The 23,527-nt window shown below is 40.0% G+C and overlaps 1 protein-coding gene across 5 annotated transcripts in view; it reads left to right on the top strand.

Moving 5' to 3' along the window:
- fgf13a (fibroblast growth factor 13a) overlaps positions 1 to 22,855 on the top strand; it is a 97,886-nt gene extending 75,031 nt beyond the window's left edge. For all 5 annotated transcript variants that reach the window (XM_085789499.1, XM_085789497.1, XM_085789501.1 and 2 more), the window contains 4 exons: positions 1,492 to 1,602; positions 6,350 to 6,453; positions 17,088 to 17,286; positions 20,817 to 22,855. In XM_085789499.1, coding sequence (XP_085645625.1) covers positions 1,492 to 1,602; positions 6,350 to 6,453; positions 17,088 to 17,286; positions 20,817 to 20,953 — 551 coding nt within the window. In that variant the 3' untranslated portion in view covers positions 20,954 to 22,855. The remainder of the gene's footprint in view (positions 1 to 1,491; positions 1,603 to 6,349; positions 6,454 to 17,087; positions 17,287 to 20,816) is intronic.
- The last annotated feature ends 672 nt before the right edge of the window (positions 22,856 to 23,527 follow it).

Raw genomic sequence — 23,527 nt, 5'->3', positions numbered from 1 at the left:
TGCATATCTTCAGAACAGTTCTGTATTTTCTAGGTGCCACAACTTGATAACAAATGAACACAAACAAAATAATTGCAATATACCAAGTGTATGGACCGAGTTAACCTTCTATATGACAAAAGTAACCTTAGTAAGGCTAGAAATGGCAGTAGGGAAAGGTAAGTGAGATGAAACGATAGATGAAAGGTGTGGTAAGCCACGGTAAAGGACACTCCACCAGGGACAGTAACCAGGGAATGGAGAGCACTTAGCTCTTATCAGACACTACACAGATGTAACACAGACAGGCTACCCTCCCACTTCAAAAGTAAATGCTCTGCCACTTTAAACTATTGTCTTTTAGACTTAGTGATGCTTGATTTTATTATGCAACACTTAGTACTGTAGCTTTCACTCATTTGACTGGAAAAACTATTGCTCTTATCGTCACTCCATATTCCTGTCCTTGTTTCAACTTTTATATACACAACAGATCCTGGATATATGCAGCTCCATTTGCACTTAAACTTCAGTGTCCTTTACTGATATTCTAGGATGTACTGACTATTTCACATTTACTGAAGTTCAGATTTCTAATTTGATTTAGTTTCAATATATGAAATACAATGTGGTTGTCCGGAAACCAAGGTAGTTTTATAAAAGCCAAATTTTTTGCTGTCATTTACTGGACAGTTTCATGGAGAGAAAAAGAAAGATGACATGCAGCAGCCATCTTCGACAACTGAGCCACCACACTCCCCAAAAGCCATTTTCAAATTTGATACCATTTGATCTGATTTTGTTGTTGTCAAGCCACAAGCAGACTTTTTAGTCACCTCTGTTCTAGACTCTGAGAAAACACAGAAACGGTTTGTGAGTTTTCATGGATTGTGGACTCAAACTGCGTGTGCCATTTGCCTCTAGTATTAACATGAACCTCAGTGTCTGATCCTGCAGTTCCATAATTGCCATTAAAATTGTTTCAATTCACCAGATGTTTGGTTTAATTTGTTCATATACTCTGGACAATGTCTGCATATAGAACATCGACAACCCCCCAGCCTTTGTCTGTACTTTTGTTTCAAAAGCAGCAACTACCATAACAGGTCAGGATACTGTATGTGAAAGTGTCTTCAATTGCAGCTCATCTAATGACCAGATTCTTTGTACCAAAAGGAATTCCATTAAAATGTTTTGTATTCTTTTCCACAAGAAGCTCAGATATTAATTGTTTAATTTTGTTCTTCTGGCATGTTGTTACTTAGCTGTTGTAATTGCTAGTTGTAGTTTCCATCCCAACTCGGCTCTACGGTCCTCCTGCCCTCCGAATATGTATCACACTATTGGATTTTATCGCTCCAAGAACTTCCAAAATGGCGACAAGCAGTCAACAGAAAGCACAGCTTCAAAATGTCCTTTTAGATTGTTACGAGTGACATCGCATTCCTCTTTCTACAGTATGTGGTTTCATTGTTGTCTCTTCCTGTCCCTGTTTCCCCTCTGCTTTCACAGAGCCCCAGCTGAAGGGGATTGTGACGAAGCTGTACAGTCGACAAGGTTTCCACCTGCAGCTGCAGGCAGATGGAACCATTGACGGAACGAAGGAGGAAGACAATGGTTACAGTAGGTTTCAAGCCAATATTTGCTAAGCTCATTTTTAATCACATTTATTACCATGCTTTCCTTTAATCAAGGGGAAGCTTTCACCTCGCTACCGTCAATTCCATACACTCCAGACACTATGCTCAACACTGTGTTTTCCTTGTGTCTGATTATATATGCTGCATTCTGCCTCAGTGCTGAGAGCTAGTTGTGTCTAATACTATGTATTGATGCATCCCTATCATTGCCATTACACCCACCAGCTCTTTGTTTTCCAATAGACAGATTAAGAGGAGATCAATGGAAGAGTAACAGCACAGCCACTTGTCTGGTGACAATACAGCAGAAATGGACCACCTTATAATTAGGCAATGCAGTTAACACTGCGTGCATTTAAAGATTACAATGAAAGTACAGTGGTTAGTGACCTATGTGAAATCAGCTTTGCCCTCAAATAAATATCTGGCACACAAAAACAGCTTTGATGTAATTCTTACTGTGTTAATCCCAACACTAATCGGATGTAAACAGTTTTGAAGCCTCTGAATTAGTACCTCTGTATTCAATTAGTCCCGTAGTGGAGATGGTGTGAGTATCTTACATAGAAATAGCAGCTCTTTGCAAATAGGGTGTTGTCTAGGCAGAACAACACCTTATAATTTGGGTAGAGTTTGTTTCCTAAATAAAGTGATAGCAAAGTGAAAGTTAAATACTACACAGAGCAGACCATGTGCAGGAGTACAAATGACGATGGACACCACATACACACACAGAATACGTATCACAAACCAAACACCCCACCCATCATGTCTGCGTGGACTCACTTTTCTGTTGACTTGCATAACAACTGGCCCGCATTGGCACCAAAATAGTTTTTGAAGAGAAAATTAGAGAGTACTGCTGAATAGGAAGAGGAGAAAGAGTGAAGCTCTTTGCACTGCTCCAAAAATAGCGTTGTTAGGCGATGGGTGCACTTGTCTCCATGGTGACGGAGAGCACGGTCCTCTTGGAGCTACTGGTGTCTTGTGATGGTGGGAGAGGACCTACTCAAATGCGCACGCATGCACGCACACACACGCACACACACATAAACAAGGATTTGATCTTTGCCACTGTAGCATACTGAGAAGACGCCTTGGCCACTGTGCTGTGGTCATAAAAGAAGTTTGATATTTCTTTGACATTTTCATTAGAAAGGCAAACAGCCTCAGAAATAACAAACCCAAGTCTCATAAATCTTTGTCAATTCCCTCTCATTTTATACAGAGTCAGCCATTTTCATGCATTGCATCACAACTAAGCAAACCCACTGGGTATCTAGGGACAAAGAAGAGAGAATGAGAGGGTACTGTTCAGAACAAAGCAGTCCCATTTTCAGTCTTGTCCTGGCTTTATAAATAGACTCAAAAGTTTGCATTCATTTATTAAAAAGACAATTTTTCTTATTTATTTTTAGCAATACCTGAGATGTTGAATTCAAGAATTTGGTCTTCCGTCAGGTAATTCACATCATGGTTCAAACAAATGACATTTAGTGTTTTTATTGGTACAAGAGTCTTGCATAATTTACCTACCTCTGCCATGTATTTTTTCTTTATATAACCCAGTTTTCCTCCAAAAAAAAAAAAAAGGAGCCACTGCAGTGGAACAGTAATCAGACCACAGTAGTGGTGTGTAATGTTGTCACAACAGATTACTTTTTAGCTCTGATACTTTGTTGTACTGTCAAATTCAGGCTTCTCTAATTGCAGGCATGCTGTTCCCAGAATGAGTAACAAGATAAATGTTTAAAATGTGACTAGCCATTAGTGGAAAACTTTTAGATTCATTGTCACACCAAATCTCTCAAGGTTCCTAGACTAGTTAGTGGGTGGAACTGAGACATGGAGGCAGCCTGCAAGCAATTGTGAAAACTGTCCCTCAGGCCTCTTCACCCTTCTTATTCCATGTGCCTCTCTGCACCAGGAAAGGTCTGTGAGTGGGTGGCAGCCCTGCCGTCCTCTTCAGTGTGCTCAGGTGTTTCTAGGAGCCAGGAAGTAATTGAGTTTCCCCTCTTGAAAATCTCCATCAGCACACCGGCTGGTAATCCTCCTGAAATGAAGTGGACTGCAGATGTGTACGTGTGCGTCGTGGTGGGAGTATGAAGGGAGAAAACTCAGTGAGCAACGCAGAGTGAGAAGTGTGGCAATTATAAAGACAACGGCTCACATAGCAAGACGTTTCTATACGACATATGGCAGAATTATCCAAAATGCTGTACACAGATCTGTATGTGTTTATTTTATATTTGACAGAAATCTGCAAATCTTGTTGCTTTGCCAAAGTAGTGAGACGGCTTATGAAAACACCATCTCTGCACAATGAGAGCTTCCAACCATTTGTTTAGAAATGTTTGAAGTAAATTGTAGTTGAATTTACCATATATCCACCATGACACACTAAGTATTGTTTATATTAGGGTTGAAAGAACATTTCAGGTTTTTATAAAACCGTATTAAAATCTATATTGTCTTAGTTTCTGTCTTTGGTTGACAGTCATTACAAACTTGGCAAGCACTGAGGTGATCATTGGTTTCTCAACTTAATGAATGTACAACATTAGTGTACAGTACATCTAAAAATAATGTAGATATTGAGGTTGTAAATAGTAGGTCTAATCTGCTTGAGATATACATTTTACTGGCAGCATCTTCTGTACACAGCTGCCAAAGCAGGAGACACCAGAGATACAGTCACGGAAAAGATACAGCAATCTGTCATTTTGAAAGCTTCAAGATAGAGTGTATGTGTATGTGTGACGTGTGTGTCTTTCCCTGGGGAGCCATCTTTTGATTGCTCTATTATATGAATTTCAGTAACTATGTGTTGGAAAAGTGGTGCATTTTTCTAGTGGTGAGCTTAAGTTAGTTGAGAAAGTAACTCAATCACACTCTATTGAGTTTAAGATGCATGTAATGTGGGGAAAGAGACAGGCTAGAATCAATAGATGAAATAATAAATAATATTAATGACAGAAAAAAATACTTAACATTGAGAACAACTGTATTGATAAATCCTATTACTGTACACACAAGCCTACACACCTATAGTATATACTTAACACCTTCTAACCAGTAAAGTTCCCATTCAGTGTGTATTAGAGGGCTGGCAAAGAGACTCATGGAATATTTATCTGTCCATTTTGACATTTTTGTTAGTATTATTGTTGATATACACTGTTCATTGGGACTATGAGAACATACAAGAGTGTACTGTATATCGAGAGAGACTTTTCACAAAAAAACAGGTAAAAGAAAAAAAATGACAGGGATAGATAGGAAGATAGAGAGGGCGAGGAAGATAGAGAGGGCGAGGCAGAGAGAGTGGACAGAGTGAGTGGTTCTTAAAACCTTTTTTCACTGAACCAAGAATATGCTGCCAATGCCTGTTTATGCCACCAAGTAAATGCATTATGCATTACTCTGGCTGTTGTTTACAATGAAGGGCCAGAGAGAAGCTGGTCTACAGTGTTAAAGCAGTAAGGGCAGATGAAATAGTCGATCAAAAAGCCTCTATAGTGCACTTTTGTTCAAAGGAGTCTGCAGAAAGCAGCTGACAAGAGGACTTATAGTAAGGGCACACTCCGACTCACAGCATTTCTGATGTGAGGATTTAGTTAAATCTCTCCTCTCATGTGTCTAATTTTGAAAAGCTCTATCCGAACATCATCATGTACAGTATTAATAACTAACAGGGAAGCTTGAGAGGAATGTAATAATTCTGCAGTGGACATTATTTACTGCATGTGGTACTGTACTATCAAAAGGATAAAACAAAAAATTCACACCAACGGTGATGGCATCATTGTTTGGGAGTATGTCCAACAATAGTCAGAGCAATGGGCGAGAAGTTTTCTTTTTTTGGGAACAGAGGCACGACTACAGACTTTCAGGTGGACGATCATGTGCTTTTCCTCTATTCAGCCTGTGGGCTCCCTGCCAGCATCTTATGAAACAAACACACACACACACACACATACAGTAGAGGCCGATGTTAATTAGGTAGACGTGTAAGCTACCTTATTGACACCAGTGGAAACGTGTCTGTGACCACAGCAGGGTGAGGGTGTGAGGGAGCCAGCAGCAGCCCAGCTGGTCACAGACACATTTGCACTGGTGTACGTGTGTGTGCGTGTGAATTTGAGCATTAGCATGAAGTCCATGTATGGAAGTAAGTTATTTCCCTTCCTGCACTCACATGTAATGCCGCATCACAAAAGGCCCATAATGACTGCTGGTAGACGTCAGGAGTTCAGTGATTTCTATGTATTGTGTTTGCACAATATTTAAGCCTAACTTTACAAAGCTTATGATTTTGGTTCATATGTGTGAAAACATACTGTACAGTAACATCATGAGAAACTTCATCATTTCAACTGCCTATCTGTTTTGTTTCTGATTTTGCTCATTTGCTTTTGCAAAAACACCCCTGGGACACAGTAGCTGAGCTCACGCCTTACCTTTATTTGTGGTATTGTTTTGACAACTCACTCTTCCACCCTGACACATACTGAATGCTAATAACAGTTAGTTCAACTCCTAATGGTAAATAGCACTAAAAACTACGCTGAACACTTTTTAGAGACTGTAAATTTCAAATATGCATTACCTATATATTTGTGTTTTTGATCAATTGACTGGTTCTTTAAGAAAATATAAAAAGTGCATTAAATGGACATGGATATGTGCAGTAAAATGTACTTACACTTTGTGCCTTTTGTCTCTTTCAGCCATGTTCAACCTTATACCAGTGGGGCTGCGAGTGGTGGCCATCCAGGGGGTGCAGACCAAACTCTATCTGGCTATGAACAGTGAGGGCTACCTGTACACATCAGTAAGTGCTGTATGTTTGTGTGCATGTCTGTAGGGCTGGCTGCTGGTTTATGTTCTCGTGGCTGTTCTAGTTCTAGTCCAGCTGTATACAGAGCACATGCTGGGTCTCTGACAGACATCTGAGATACTACAGTATGTTGAGAAAAGGTAGACAGCATAATTGAAAACAATAGCAGGTATGTTACTTTAAGGCTTCATACATTAGTTTCTTCTAAATTTGATAATATTTGTGTAAATGTGTAACTAATTCACACTGTGCCCACTCAGACGCGAAATCATCCTGAGCCTGATGAAAGAGCAGAATTACTTTCTGATATACTGTAGTTCAGTGTCAATAAAAAGTTCAAGGATTGTGTAAGCAGGCAGAGCGGTGACATATCCGATCGCGACAGCTGGCTCTTCATCTTTGATTAAATGTGCAAGGTTATGAATAATTCAGTTGCCGGCCGACCAATGTTCCTGTTCGTCTTCCTCCCAAATGCCACCATCGCATTGTTTGGCAGGCATCTATGAGAGGACTGACAGGGCGGTTGGATGTGCACCCAGAGGGCGAACAGACACACACGTTCACTGTTGACAGACAATCCTCGTAGTCAAATTAGTAAAGATTGCTCTGTATGGTAAAGGTCTCAGTAGGCAGACACAATAGTGATTGATAGAAACAAGCAAGGAAAACCTAATGATCTACTCGCTTATTATTCTGCAACTGCTGCTGACAAATTATTAATTATATGCTTAGGCAGTAATGTGATGAACACAGAAGGAAAACTGGCCCTCTGGCCCCTGTCTTGTACACACACAGGCAAATTCTTTAATAAACAAGGTTAAAGTGCTGACTCTCACCAAGCATTGATTCAGTCACAAACACTACAAGTCAAGGAACTGCAAAAGGTTAGACAGTTAGATTTGGTGAAAGAGGGCTCTGCTCTTCGAGGGAGCTGTCATTCCAAGCCAAGACACATCAAGGATTCTTCTGAAAAGACGGCGATGGCACATAGCGAATAGGAGATTGAGGTGCAGGGGACAATTATATCAGCAAGCAGCATCATGTAGTTATCTGTAGAATAACGGTGACAACTGTCAAAACGTTAAAGTCAGCTGGTACACCTGTGCAAACAAGATTGCATCGTACCATAGAGCTGTTAGCCAATCAGGAGAGGTATGCACCACTGACACCAGTGAAGCATAAATAAAATGCCTGATAGCTGATCAAGTAAATTTCACTGCACTGTAATTAACACAAGGCTGTGTTCCAGACCGTGTTGTTCTCTCTGCCTTCCTTTTGGAGGAATGAATAGGTAATTATTTCTGCATGGAATCAGTAGCATTACATTAATAACTGTTCTGTCAACATGTACCTGTGTTCTGATAATTGGTACATTTCAGATGTGCCACATTATTTTTCACATACGCATGATTTTAAGATTGGAGACTTTTAATTTGTAGACAAACAATTATGCAATTACAACAGTACAACACAGTCGGGCTTTATCTGACAGATTGAACACAGACATAATTGCAGCTGAAGAAACACTTTTGTGTTGTTTTACCTGTCACTCAGCATTTAATGGCACCCTGTTGTCATGTTGTTACTAAATCCCCATTTCAAAATAAAAGTCAAATTTCTAGTTAACAGTTAAGTTTAGACACGGATCTCATTAAGTGCAATACTTGTAATACCAAAAGACTGACAACATAATCACGGCGGCCTAGTGTGAATGTTGCATTGTCTGTCTATAATTACATCTCATAATGAGTGCTAGCATTTGTTTGACAACATATCCATGTGGGTTGCCCTAGCTAAGAATGCCTGCGGGAAACATACAGGAATAATTGAAATAAAACATACTCCTTAAACCCCTTCCCACACACATTCACGCACTGTATTTAACATGGCACTCCAGCAGTCCACAGCTCCCAGTGAGTGATTTTAATGATATGAGCTAGGCTGTCAGTAATTAAGCACATGCAGCAAGATGTAGGATTAATTTAATAAAGACGGATCCCGCTGACAAAAGCTCCACGAGCAAGAGAGAAGCAGTGATAGAAGTACGGTACACTATTTCTCAACTGTCTTTTGTTGCTACGGTTTTAGGAAAAGAAGAGTACAATGATTTTAGATGGGAATTATATTCATGTTAAATTTCATCCTTGCTTCTGCCTGTTACACTTCACTGAAACAGCTCCTCACAGTCTTCTGTGACATCTTAATGCAGAGTGCCGCAGAACAGTAATGTAGTGTGGCACTGTTGCATCCTGAGTGCACCTCTTTACACTGCTGATTATGGTACTCCACTCTGAGGGACTTGGGAGTAGTTTGGTATCTCTGGGTAAACCCTACCCTATACACCTTCTTGTCCTACAGATTCTCAGTTGCTACTTTTAACTGTGTGTGTGCAATTTGTCTTATGGTGTATCGGTTCTATATTGGTTACTACTTTATTTGCCTTTTACATAATCCCCCTTGCACTGAGCTAGATATTGTTATTGCAGTACAGATGATATCCAGTTATGTTTTACATCTGATTTTAACCAAAATAGGCCTATTGTATCTCAAGATGAGACAGTAACTATTTGGTGATTGAGAGTGTCACCACAAACTTTTGACTAGGTCATCTAAAAAGGGACTAACCTGACACCTACAGTATCTTGATTTAAGATCCATGTTCCCATTGTCTTAGCTTGCTCCAAGCTTAAGGCTAAATGAGTCACTGCATTTGAGATTGTTTTTTTTTCTAAAATGTTAAACTCACACATATGGGACTTGAAAAATTTGTTTAACTGCAATAATTGCATTACATGTAAATAGCAGCTCAGTGTGCCAGTATAGACTGCCTTTATTTTGTTTTTACATATCATATTGTGTATTTATTTTTGCATTGATCTTTGATTTGGAAGCACTTTTGAACATCCATCATAAAAATGCTATGAATATACGTAATACAGTCTAATGTTATTGCTATTGCTACAGACCAAGTTGAGATAAATTAGTGTATATGCTTATAATAAAGATTCACTGATATCTTGGCCTAACATTAGAACCGGGATTCAAAAAGCACTAGACGCAGTCAACAGAATGAGAATAACAATTAATAGCAAATTAGCTTTTTACTCCATTCATTTTCTGATGTACTGTTTTAATGTGTTCTTATTTTAGTCAAATGGTGATCTTACAAAGCTACAGTCCAGAGATAATGCTGTTGGCTGCATGCACGACTACAAAACAGTACAGTATATCTTCTAGGTGTGTTACACTGGAAGAATGCAGTTGGGGGATGGGTTTCACAGCTCCCCATTTCAGCTAAATTAGAGAGAGAATTGAATTAAATTGAATGTGTATCTTGCTGCCTCAGTGCCTTGTCTTGCTGGGATTGCTGCTATGGTAAAGTGCTGCCTAAAAGCACGCACATTAAAACAAGCCAATAGCTGGAAGTGTATGGAGGGAGATTCCCAATCAACAGTAGAGAGACAACAGATGACGTATCTTGGGTGGGGGATGGTGGGGTGGGTGGGAGGATGTCGGGTTGCTGGGGAGTACTGCTGCTGGGATCTAGATGTCGACCATTATTCTACACGTGTCTGCATAAGAATATGCATGAGTGGAAATGTGAGTGAACGTGTGTCATATAATACATAGGACTCAGATGATTTACATGCATAGTCAATTTAGTTCTATTATACTAACGACAATGCATGCTAGATTGTGAATGTACATGTATGTTTAGATTAAGGATAATGTTATGCATCTCCTTTGCTGGCATTAATCTGAGAGGCTTTTACAACATAGACTCAGTTCCCTCACATGATGCATATAAGCTCTCTGCTCAGATACAACCATGAGTTCCATATTTAAGAGCAGGGAACGTACACCAAGAACAAGATAGAGGGAGAGTGAGAGAAATGAGGAGTGAGAAAAAGAGTGTACATGTGTGGGTGAGGCAGAATGCACCAGTGAAAATAATTCATCCATCAGTATCAATGTGTGGGAGAGGAAGAGCCAATTAATATGTATTTTTACTTTACTATCCTCTGTTTACTTGTTTGCCCTTCTACTTTTCCAGAAGTTGTGACGCAAGTTCAGCAGCAGAACTATAGAAGGGTTATTTTATGTGCTACATGTTGTCAGCATTATCTGAAATATTCTGCAAGAGAATACAGATAATAACCCAACACCCTTCTATACATATTAACAGAAGTGCAGTTATACTGAATCTGAAACAAATATAGATTAATTTGCACTTTCTTGATATGTTTTCAGGTCTGTGGCTATATTTTTAGACCCTGAGCTAAGTGGTGTCCACATATCTCATGAGGTGCCTTTGAAGTGGTGTTATTAATTTCCTGGCGGGTCATATTTGAATTAGTGTGAGTCACTGAGGCTCCAGTTGAGTCTCGTCTCGACTGCTTTGCGCAAGTCTGTGTAAAATGGAGAGTTCAGGGCTGCTGGGGAGGAAATATTTATCAGGCTGGTGTCGAGGTTTACAAGGCGGCCATGGTCATGCATCCTGTGAAAGAGTTCCTACATAAAACATTGAACCCATCACATCCTCACTTGTTTATAAAAGCACTCTGGATATGCAGTATGCCCATCTAAAGGACTATGGTGGAAAAAGGTAATGTGGAGAGTGCAGAGATGAAAAAGAATGATGATGATTCAGTGAAGATAAGACAAGGGTTCTAGGCAAAGCCAACACTCACATTATATCCATCAAGTCAGTGTATATTCCTCATATTTTTGTCTAGGCTTTTGGTATGAAATCTATTTTCCAAATAATGTGTCAACAGAGTCACTGTAATCTTGTATTAGGGAAGAAGAAGCCACGCACAACAATGAAATATTATTCACTGTTTGCATGTAGGATCAGTAGAAAATACAGGTTGAAAGGTATAAAAGAAGTCTGTATATTCTTGTGCCTTTACATCATGTATTTTAGTGTACTCCTGTTTGATATGTAGTTGGCTCGCAGCCATACCTTTTCAACCATTTAGCAAGCACAATGCCTCTGGTAAATAACCACTGCTGCAAGGTCTCACTCCATTGAGCTGTGTCATTAACTGATTTGCGTGTGTGTGCGCTCCTGGCCTGAGCGTGTACCCTGTGTGGGTTTGTCTATTTGTATTTAGTATTTGTGAGGGTCTTTTCCACAAGCTTAAAGCTCTCCAATTTATTCCCAAACAAATGAACTCCATGAGTACTTTATCTTTAGCTAAAGAAAAAGGTGCTTTTTAATCCACTTCCACTCTTCTGAAAAGACTGGGAAATTGAAAAGCCGGATTTAGCAAGATTTGTCTTCACTGACCGGCCATAGCATTAGCTTTTGTGAGTCTCACAATCATTGATGTGGCTTCAAAGAAACTAGAACAGCACTCAGTCCCTGATTCCATTGGCATAATTGGTGTCATTTAAGTTTTGATATGGCAGCTGAATACACATGATGCAGTACGCAGCATTGATTTGGCTTGTCTTGTGAAAAGTCCGGCCAATATCTTTACTGAGAGATCAGATCCATTATGCTAGTATTTCTCCTCCTGCTGATTGGATCAGGAAAACATTATTCAGCTGTAATTACTCCCCAGAAGCCAACAGAATGCTGTTTGAGTGCATCATAACTGAGAGGGTTTTCTTGACATAGCCGCCTTGCTAATGGAATATTCATTTTATAGTTACCTTTATCACCGTTGATGTTATAAGGGTAATGTGGCTGGTGTGGCTAAGGCTGATGTGTAATTGCGTGCTAAAATACACAAAGTCTGGCGGATATGGAGTGCATGTCCATGCATGTGTGTCTGTGAGTTTAAATCCCTTTTCAAATGACAGGGAAACATTATTCAGCACATTATATTCAACACTTGCATCATTCTTTAACTGTCTCTCCCTATAGGCAGTTGCATCGTAAAGTTGCTCAGGCAATACTGCCATAACTTCAGTAGGGATTCCCCCTAGCTGTAAAACATAAGACTTGTCTCTGCCTGTGTTTGATCTTTGCAAAAGAGATGACAATTCACTTCATTTAGAAAGACAAGAGTCGATATGTGCTGGACAGACAGACATATTTGGAGGTGACACGGACTGTGAACATTTTTACACAGTAAATCTACAAAAAAAAGAAAGAATGCTTTTGTGCTTTTAACTTAAGTAAATCAAACTTAATTTAAATATAGACATACTCTGACTATTTGCTATGTAGTGGAATCTAAAATAGGTTTCTGACATCCCAAGCCCCAGATAAGGATGAGAAAAACACATACACGGATATTATATAGAATATTGGCACTGTATTAGGTAGCCAACTGAAGTGAAGCTGGTAAAGAACGTGAAGAGAAGCTACAGTAAAGTTTTCAATCCTTCATCCTCTTGTTCACTTTCTTGTAAAGATAGGGGAGGTCTACAAAGTTAAATGAAAACACTGCTCAACCCACACACTGATGCTTGAGAAAAGAGGAATGAATACAGATGGACTGTGAATTTTGCCCACTTCTTTCCAATAAAAATTTGGCAAAATGTATCACACAGCTCCCATCAGCACAACTACAAATTTTCTCATAGCTACAGAAATAGGAAGAGCTGGCAAACTCAGACTCGTACGTTCCATAAAAACCTTTATAGCTCTCATTTTCCTTTTGCCCAGTTGGTTCTACAGTATATGAGAGGGATACACCTCCTAAAATAATGTATGCTGAAACAGTGCTGGAATAATTTCTCTTTTATTTCCTAAACCGCTTGTCTGGACATCGATGAGTGAGGTTTCCAGCTGTGTATCATTTGGACAAGGATGTGTCATAAATGCATATTTCAAGGAAAAGTCCATGTAGTGTAATGGGATCATTAAAAGTCCATTTAGCCGAACCACCTTAGACACATGGGGGGAGGGAGATGACAAGGCTGATATTGTTTCGATGCAGATAGTGTCCTGCTTTTTACTTCTAAAGTGATTTCCTCCTGCTCCATCTGGCACCGGAGCCATGATTAAAGTGATGTGGGAATTTTTATTTTATTTTACTGGGAGACTGGTTTCAGTGAACAATAGATATGCTGTTGACTGACAAAGTTGCTACTGGACCCCATTCAAAAGCATCTGAATGTTTCTGTCTATCACAGCCCTGTTAGAAAAGAATTGGGGGATCCCCTGCCACTGTGGCCCCTCCTCGTGTCAGTCTGAGTGAGCCTGCTCTCCACAGATCAACTCCAATACAGCAGTGCCCGCCAGCAGCCTCTCAACCATCTTGGCTCCAAATGTGCCTGTATCTGTCTGTATGTGTCTGTTTATCAATACACTCTTATTCTTCTCCAGGGCGAGTGTAACCAGCCAAATCCACATAAGCTCATTATTAGAGGTAGAACAGAACTCCTGGCTCGAGAGCTGGCTCCACAACTGAGCAGCAGTTGTGTAGCTTCCAATTGCTGCTCGTGCATAACTGACATGGACGCTGTCCAGCCTGTCCAAGACTGCTGCTGCTGCTAATCAGGCAGAATAACAGTCATACAGCAAGAAGGACATGAAGAAGTTAAACAGTCAAGAAATTAACAGTGTGTAAGAAGGATTGACAAAGCAAATGAATCTGACTGAAGGAGGGAGAAAACGACACAGGTTTAAACAAAAGCTTTGACCTGACACAGTTGAATGTGCAGCAAAGAACAGCACATCAGAAACATGAGTATATTTGTAGTCTTTGTATAACTTGTTTGCACAAATAAAATGAAGTACAAAGACTAGATAAGCAGTCTAATACTAGTAGCTAACCACTTAAGAACTCACAGACCATGGTTCATCTGACTGACTTTGAGGGATACAAAAATCGTAGACAACACACTAGAAGGATAATGCCAAGATGCCTACGGGAAGGGCCAAAACAGGAATTATTTCTTAAGCTTGGTTCTTTTAATAAATGCAGCAAAGCATTGCTTATCTTTTACAACTGCAAAATTGTTGCAATACTTTGGGAGAGTAGCACCAGAGCTGGCGATACAAACAAATCGAATGTGTGGATCAAAAATATTTTGTAAACAGCTTGAGAATAATTTGAAAGCAGACAGTTTGGAGTGGAGGATGCAGCACAAACTGCTGTCCATCATGGAAAATGTCCTGAATCCACTCCAACATCTAGTAGTAAAACAGCAGAAAGCTTTAATGGACTGGAGGATTTACTTAAAGGTAAATCTTTGAGCTTAAAGGTTCTGTAAACAATTACTACTGACAGTATCTTGGACCAAACTGGCCACACCTCAGGCCTCCCTTCAGCCACAGCACCATCCCCTCACATTCCCAGTAAGTCACATAGCCCTTTGAAAGTAGTAAACACACAACAAGAAGCACAAAGATTAAAATCATCAAGTCAAAGATTTGATGCTTGCCTTGTTCATTAGATTTTGTACTGAAGGGACAGCAATTTTAAAAGATACTCACTCAGTTTGTCTTGCTCAGACTGTTTATATACTGTTGATCTTGATCAACCAGATCTTTTTTTGTTTTTTTTTAATTATGTAAAATTTTTGAACATGTCCTTTAAGACACCAAGGGGCAAATTGGAGACACAGACAAGGCACACAAGCAATCTTGGACTGAAGCAGAGATTAAAGGCAAAGCTAAGCTCAGACATGGCCTCTAACAGATATCAATGTCTGTAGCATCAACACAGATACTCAACTCCCGAAAACCAAGCACAAAGACTAAAGATGTGCAGTCTTAGTCAAAATGGATCTAATGTCTCTCTTTGTTTTTTACATGTAGCCTATTGGGGGGAAAAAACTTTCACATGCAGCTCTGGAGCTAAAACTTCACATATTTGGATAAAATTAGGAAATGATTGGGGAGAAAATTTCTTACTGATCTGTAACAGCTCCCAGCTGGTTCTCCAGCCGTCCTTGTGGGCTTAGCATTTATTTGAGTGGAGTGGTTGGTACCCCTGTGTTGTTGCAGCTTGACTGAGAACTAAGGCTGAGCCAACAGTATGTATCCCATTGATGTGATATGTCACAAGCTTCCTGTGACTTTCACTCCATTTCTGTCAGAGATTTTTGTCTGGTGAGGTCTGTGAAGGCAACATCAGTGAGAGAGGCTGACGAATGAAAGTCGCCTGTTACTCTATGTACGTCTGGGTTTTGTGTCTTAAATGGGCTATCCAACTCGCCGTAATAAAAGCCACTACATGAGAGAGCAATATGCTTTATTGGTTTTTTATCAAGTTCAACAAATGAACATTTTAACTCATTACCCTTCACTGCTTTGCACGTTTTAGCTGCTTTGTAGACAAAAGCTTCAAAGCACATTATCACCAGACATGAACCTCATTCAGTCTTTTGAAGTCCTGTTAGCGTTGCACATGAGTGATGCTGTTGAACCAAAAAAAAAAAACAGAGAGGCTGTTATAGATGACTCCCTGTCTGTTAGTGGCATGTTGTTTGTCATGATCTCACTGTGAGTCTTTGGCCCTGAGGACACGTCATCACACTCACCACTCACACCCACAAAAGCAATGTGTTTGATAGACCTGCTTCAGTCCGAAAGAGGCACTCATCCTTCTCTTTCCAAGACAGCTCACTGTAAAATTCATTGAGTTGATTTGACATTGAGTTGGTTATTCCAACTGTGTGTTATGGTGATGTTTGTGTACAGTATATTGCATGTATTTTTTATTTATTTGCACACGAAGGAGAAAATGTTACCAGCGTGTCAAAAACAACTAACTGCTCACTAGCTTCACATGTCTTTTGCTGCCTTTCCCTTGTGTATTGTCCCTAAATTTCTCTCAAGGGGAACTCTCTTCTAACGAATCAGACCGTTTTGTAGACTCACTGCCCAAACAGCTCTACAAATTAGACACACAATCATGAAAACCTTGCCTCGGGGGAAATAAAACGTCAGCCACATCGTGTTTGTTGCATTAATGGCCAAATTCTATATAGGCACCGGATTCTAAACCAACAGAAAGGACGAGAACTCTTGCACAGTATGGAGTCTAGAAAATGAACAGCAAAATTATGTCTCCAAGGAGTCATCCCACAGCGAGTTCATTAGTTAAGGAGATAAAGAAGCAATCTGACAGCATACAAAGATAGGTCGACACATACCTTGCATGCACTACCCATGTGCACATGGGTTGCAAGATAATATTGAATCCCCTTTGTAAAAGCATTGAAATTATTTGTTATAGCTTAAAAAAGGTAAATACTATAATACCTCCCAACAAGAATCACAAATCCAGTTGACCATACTTGATGAACTGAGATAATGAACTGCCCATACATAATTAACAGCTAGGAGCAAAATGAGAATATACTCATCTTGCTTTATGTTTTTATTAATGCTCCTCTGCATCTGTCATATTACTGTTATCTATGCTCTATACTACATTATTCACGACAGTAAATGGAATGAATAGGTTTAGAAGATTCTCAAGAGATAAAAAATCTTAAAGTAAGCGCTTGAACCTTGAGCTTGCTCCTACGCTCTTTTCCTGCACGAGTGTGCGTTGGACGTGCAGCGCAATGTACTGTTATTAAGTTGTGCACTCAAGTAATTAACTATTGCATTTCAACTGCTTCTCTTCATAACAGGATGTCAAAGACTCTTGAGATCTTGTGAATTACTGTCCAACAACTACTATACACTGTATCTGCTTCTCTCCCCCTCCCAGGAACACTTTACACCAGAGTGCAAATTCAAGGAGTCAGTGTTCGAGAACTATTACGTGACATACTCCTCCATGATATACCGGCAGCAGCAGTCGGGCAGGGGCTGGTACCTCGGTCTGAACAAGGAAGGAGAAATCATGAAGGGGAATCATGTCAAGAAGAACAAGCCAGCAGCCCACTTCCTTCCCAAGCCTCTTAAGGGTAAGCATGGTCAGATCGACTTTGACGTTTTGCTGTTCAACATTACATATCAAGTTATGCTCGACGAGTAGTTTGAACAATGTGTTGTCCAACCATGTGGGAAATCAAGTGTCTATAATGGCTAGAGGGAGTGAAAAGCCGGCTATCTTCGAGAGGACAGACACCATATCAGTATGGTCTCTTCTGGAAGGCAGTCAGACTGTTCCACGTCTGCACAGCTAACCAATCACAGTGTGAAGCAAGTAGAACTGCTTGATTGCTGTTTATGGGACTTCATGGTGGGAGGGGTGTTTCTGAAACTGTTTAGACCATCCAAGAAGCAGATCTGATGGAAAATGCTGGCAACTTGAGAAGAGTGGTGCTCAGCATCAGAGATAAAGTTGCTGTAACTACAAAATCTATTGAGAATTTTTCTTGACTATTCAGCAAAGTCACTTTTCTAGCTGGCAAAGGAGTTGTTTTCCACCACAAAAAGCCCCCCTCCCTTACGCTTCCAGTTCATGTGGACATCCTTTTACTAAAGACTAAATGGGTTGTTTTCCATATGACACTGCAGAATGAGGTCAAGCTTTTGTCTGTGAGCACATGCAGCAGGAACAATATGGTTAAAAGCTTTGAATAGTAGCACCTAGGACTTTATTTTCTTTACAGTTAAGTCGCAGAGAACCTTTCCCATTCAAAAAAAAGTGCATGTGGTAGTATAGCTATAGAGAACAGAAGAAACAGGGTGGGGAGATGGAGAAATGGTTCCGTTCGCTCTGTTGAAAAGGCCACAGTCCTTTCATCTTCAACAAGACACAGATTTACCTGTCAACAGAAAGGAGACACAGAGAAAGAGTCTGTTTCCACTTCAGTGGGATAAAAGAAGAGATTTTTTCATCCTTTTTTTCCTGTGTAATAAATGAAAGCCTTGCAGTGCAAAATACTCTGCCAATGATGAAAAGAAGTCTTTTTTTTTTTTTTTTTTTTTACAATTGTTGATTGTCAAGTACATCTTGGATTTGTCACATGGGGCTCTAGTTTCACTACATTCTTTTGTGTGCTCACATTAACATGCCTACTAGCATTGCAGGGTTATTACTGGTATCTACCTAGGTCAATAATTAGATCATGCACCTAGTCTAACCATTTGGTTCAATATTATGAGATAAAGTATACGGATTCAGGATTAGGTGAACTGGGTAAAGTTTAAGCTAGTTTTGTACAATATTTTTTCTATTCTTATATATAAAAATTAAATCAAAACAAAACACTAAATAGATGACTGCTTAGCCAGACACATCCCTCTCACACAGTGAAACATCTTCTATTTAAGTGAGAGGTTTCCTTCGGGATATTCCGTATTGATTTCACTGCTGGATGTAGCACGTTGGAGTCAAATTCTTAATTTGATGTTGCCCCTTCTTACGTCTTAACAACTTATTACCAACCAGCATCTCATTTAGAATCCATGTCTGCCCTCGGAGATCACTATAATAGCTTCTTACTTCCATTTAACAGGCCATGTGGGGAGGGGGGGGGGTCTCAAACACACTTACGAGCAATAGCCAGAGAATGATTGCCTTGCTTAATGCTGAAAGAGAAATACTGAGGAATAGGGAATAAAAGGATAGAAATTGGATGGATGAGACAGAAATTCAAACAGATTCCAGAAACCACTGCCATTCAGTTGCCTTTTATGTAGTTTAACTAAGAGCTGAAATATAGTATTTTTGCCATGTGGTGGCCAAGCAGCCCTGTATGGCAGAGTTTCCATGGAAACATGATGTCATTATGTCAAGGACAGGGTTGTTAGCACCCACAGCAAGTTTCCTGTTGGTTGACTAAAGACTGGCTGGAATAGAACTTGACTTCTAGTTTGGCACCTTTGGGTCTGATGGATGAATGCTTTTGCAGATCAAATAAATCAATAAACAGGTTTTGTCAGGGTTGGTCTGAAGAGCATCTGTGCCAATTTTGATTACAATTGGGCAAATCTTGTCAAAGATACTAACAAAAACTCTTTCCCATGAAGTCCATTAATGCAGGGAATCCAGTGTGGCAAAAACTGATAATGTACCATGTGATTCTGAGATCGATTTCATTCGAGGAATCAAGTGATACCTAATTTTTGAAAATCTGTCTTATGGTTCAGAAGTATAAAAGGAGTATCTCCCCGAATCATTTGGCCCAATTTACTAAACTTATTTTAATGATAGGATTGTGGGGGCTACCATAGATTCCCAAGGCATAATATGAAGAACAATATTATGAATTAGAAGGAATAGAAACACAATGCGAGAGCTTCACTGCGTGTGACCCCTAAAAAAAATGAACTGAATTATACATTCAACTTCTGCTGTGAGCCACCCCATCTTTTTGTAGAAACTTAAAATTATCCATTACTGCACAGTGTTTACTAAACCCTTTACATAATGTAAATTCCAAATGTAGCTGGTGGTTTGGAAACAGCTCTGTGAGGAAAAGAGAGAGCGGAAGAGAAATAAAGCAGAATTTGTTCCAGCAGCTCATAAAGATTCACAGGCAGCGGTGTTATAGGGCACCAATTAAGAAGCTGTCTCTGCATTGGCAGTGGCATCTCCTCCAGCCATTACTCACTACTCTTCTGGTTCCAGTCTGTGAGCCTCAGCCCACAGCCTCTCATTCTGTCTTCCTCTGGATGAAACAAGTTCAACTCACGTCATTCAAACCCAAACAGGAAAATCCTCTTAGAATTCTTGCAGTACGCCCTGATGACAAACACAAAGAGCTTTCTTTATCGGGATAGCATGTACTGTACAGTAGTCTGTCAAGTGGCGTCTGTCAAAGAAGACAGTGAGGTTTGGGTGGAGGAATGTGAAAAATGACTAGGTGGATGATTTATGTTTAAAAATAAATAGCAGCATCAGTGGTGTGGCGGAGAGGATGCAGTAATTCTGAGGTCAGTTGCCCACCATTATAATCATACAATACTGTTATTAACCAATCATCAGCAGTTTCCCTGCCATTGATTGACGTGTATACACAAGGATGGTCTCTAGATTGCTGCTGTAACAAAAAAATGCTGGGCTAAGTGAAGTGTCTGAAGGACTGCGTTTGCTGTTTCAGCCACAGATTCCCTTAGGAATGAACATCAAATAGCATTCGAGGCAGAAGGATGTTGACACATCCTGAAACCAAAGACTGTGAACCTCAGATTACTGATATTTCTTCTGAAAAGCCACTGCTGAGGTGCATATTGGACCAATGCTGCATACACAGCAAAGCTAAAGCACTAGCAACTCCTGAATTTATAATGTCATGCTGTGAATGAAGTCAAATCAGCACCAACCTGGTTTGCTCGAATCTCTTGATTCAGCAGTTTGCAGGGAACTATAAGTAAAACCTTATATCATACTATTGGAAGACCTGTGCTGATAATCAAATGGACTGCCATTAAACTGATTTTTTGTTGTCATCTACAGTCAAAAGTTCTTGTTTTCTTTTGTGGTTTGTCGAATGTTCAAAAAAAGTCAGTTTGTCTGATTCTGATTTGTCTTGTGTTTCCACAGTGGCAATGTACAGAGAGCCATCCCTCCATGACTTGACAGAGTTCTCCCGCTCCGGCAGCGGCACGCCCACCAAGAGTCGGAGTGCCTCAGCTGTGCTCAACGGGGGTAAAGCCGTGAGCCAGAATGAGTCGACGTAGCCCGGTAGCTGAATCCAGGCCTGTGGCCGAACCACGAAACCTTACCTCCAGCAGAGCGTGAATCCAAGCAGACTTCTCACACCGATCAGCGGTTCAGGACTAGCTACGACAACTAACCACACACAAACACCAAGATATCATCAATAAAAAAAGAAAACACAGTTAGGTTCCATCCTAGTTAATCATCGTTTCTGTCTCAAAGAGCATCAAAAGTAAGAGATTTAACAGCACATAAACCATTCTGGACTTAAAAAACAAATTAAAAATTTTCTTTTGGGCTTGACATTTATTTATTTATTACCTTGATCACTCTCTTCCAGTGATGATTGCGTACCACTTAGCTCATCGTTGTCTTATTTTATTTTTCTTAATTTCCTGCAGACAGTAACTTTTATTAGGTCATGTAGACACCAAGCACTCGTGCATCTGAAAGACAGGGACAGGAAGTTAGACATGTAGGCGTTCAGGGCAGCCAGTGAAGGTGCTGGTCTACAAGGCTACAGTGGTACAGTGCAAGCCCTGATCTCTGTCTCATCCATGCTTCTGTGAATACAAAGCCTATAAACTCCCTGGTGTGGCACAGCCTAGAGCTGCTGGGACTGTGGCCAGCCAGACGGTAGCTCTCCTGCGTCCTAGTGCACACGCTCAGAGACTGAGCTCTCTAGCATGGGAAAATGAAGCCTATGTTCAGCTGACCTGAAATATAAGGGACAGTGTGGCTCTCTTGCAGTTTTTTTTTCTTTTTTCAGAGATGCCACAGCTGCACCTTGTTTTGTTTTTTTTGTTTTTTTTTGCTAATTTTCTGAATTAGCAGAGCTTTTTATTTAATAACTGGTTTTGTTTGTCCCCTCTTGTTCTCTTCCCTTGTCATTGTTCAGTATTTGTATTTTTGTTGCCGTTTCATCATTGAAAGGGGTTCCAGCACACCAAAGACAGAATGAAAGAGTTTCCCTTTAAGCCGCTGAAAACCAAGCCAGTATAGAGGCAAAGCTGGAAAAAAAAAATTCATTGTACATTTTTTGATGAAAGAAAGCAAAGATTTTGCAGTAAAAAAAAGGAACAGTGGACAAAGGAAGTGAACACTTTGGAGTTGGCAGCGTGCTTGATGTTGTGCTTTTTGCTGATATGCTCGATGATCGAAGTATGAAACGATTACTCTATGTCCCCATTCCCTTCTGTTACCGCTGTGTTCACAATGTCTCCGTCTCTTGTCCTCGTGATCTGTTACTTCCCTCTGTGCTTGTGTCATACTTCGACACCCCCTCGCCATCCTTTTTTGTCAGCTTCTATTGACTGATAAAGTTCACCATAGGAATATGGTGCAAGCCCCTTCCCAGGATGCTTGTTATGTGTTTGAGTAACTTATTGTGGTGACAATATTTTCTATATTTAAAAAAAGAATACTGTGGACTTTTAGGTGGCTTAACATTTTATAGGACACGTCATATTTGTAAAAGTGAAAAAAAAACACACAAAAAATATATATACAAAAACGAACATCTTCCCTTTCTTGCACAGGGCATGTACAAACACAATTATGTACAAAAAGGACCCTTTTTGTGGGCTACAGTATGTACTCTTCCCTTCAGCTACATAACTTCTTTCTGGTACATGCTTCTGGGAGGCTTTCTTTTCTTGGTTTCCTCCGGAGGTGGTTTGTATTAGGTGAACCTATCTGTTGCATGGGAGAAAGCAGGGAAATTCTGGTCTAGAGCTGCATGATGTAGGCTATGTGTATTAACCCATGTTGGATCATGTGTTCCAAACTACCAGGCTAAATCTGATAAAACAACATATACAGGCAGACATTGTGGCTGTCTGATAACTTCCAGTTGTTTATTATTTGTTGTATACACAAAAATGCACTGAATAAAATGTTTATATTAAGATATACTTTTAAAATGTGTCAGACTTTATTCTTTGTCCTATTAGTGGTCTTATTTATTCAACCGAGTCAGCCATCGCAATTAGAGAGAAAACTGGGTTCAGGGAATAAGTTTTTACTTGGCAGGATCTGTAATAATTGGTGGTGTAGAAGGTGGGAATTATCTGTGCTGCATCCTGGTTTGAAAAAGCTTGTTCCCACGGGGAATCCCTGAACATACACTGATGCCCGGCAACTTTCCCATCTGTGGATGCCAATGTACTGTATCACATAGAGGTGGGCTATAACCATAATTGCCAGTGGAGGCTGGTGGACAGGTCTGTAAGGCCCATTCTGTCTAATAAATCAATGCCTCCGAAGACTAGATACATGGAAATTGCTCTGCTGCAGTGACTCTTCCCTGTCTCCGTTTCATTGTTGCCTTGGCTCAACAACACCACATAGTAAGTAAAATCACTTCCTTCCCAAAAGGCTGGCCCTGAGATTGGCTTTAGTAAAAATGTTGAACATTTTCTCATAAGGGAAGAACTCACGAGTGGGCCAAGATCACATACCAAGACCCAACAGCCTCAGGAATCCATCTTAGTGAGGGAAACTTCAAGATCAAATATGTCTTTACTTAATTAAGCAAGTACCAAAAAAAGAAGGAAAAAAAAAACAACAATTCTATTTGATGGGTAAAATTAGAA

The sequence above is a fragment of the Trachurus japonicus genome, chromosome 10, assembly GCF_045865225.1.
Source record: "Trachurus japonicus isolate A0001 chromosome 10, Traja_1.0".
NCBI classification, from domain to species: domain Eukaryota; kingdom Metazoa; phylum Chordata; class Actinopteri; order Carangiformes; family Carangidae; genus Trachurus; species Trachurus japonicus.
This window is presented reverse-complemented; position numbering and strand designations above follow the sequence as displayed.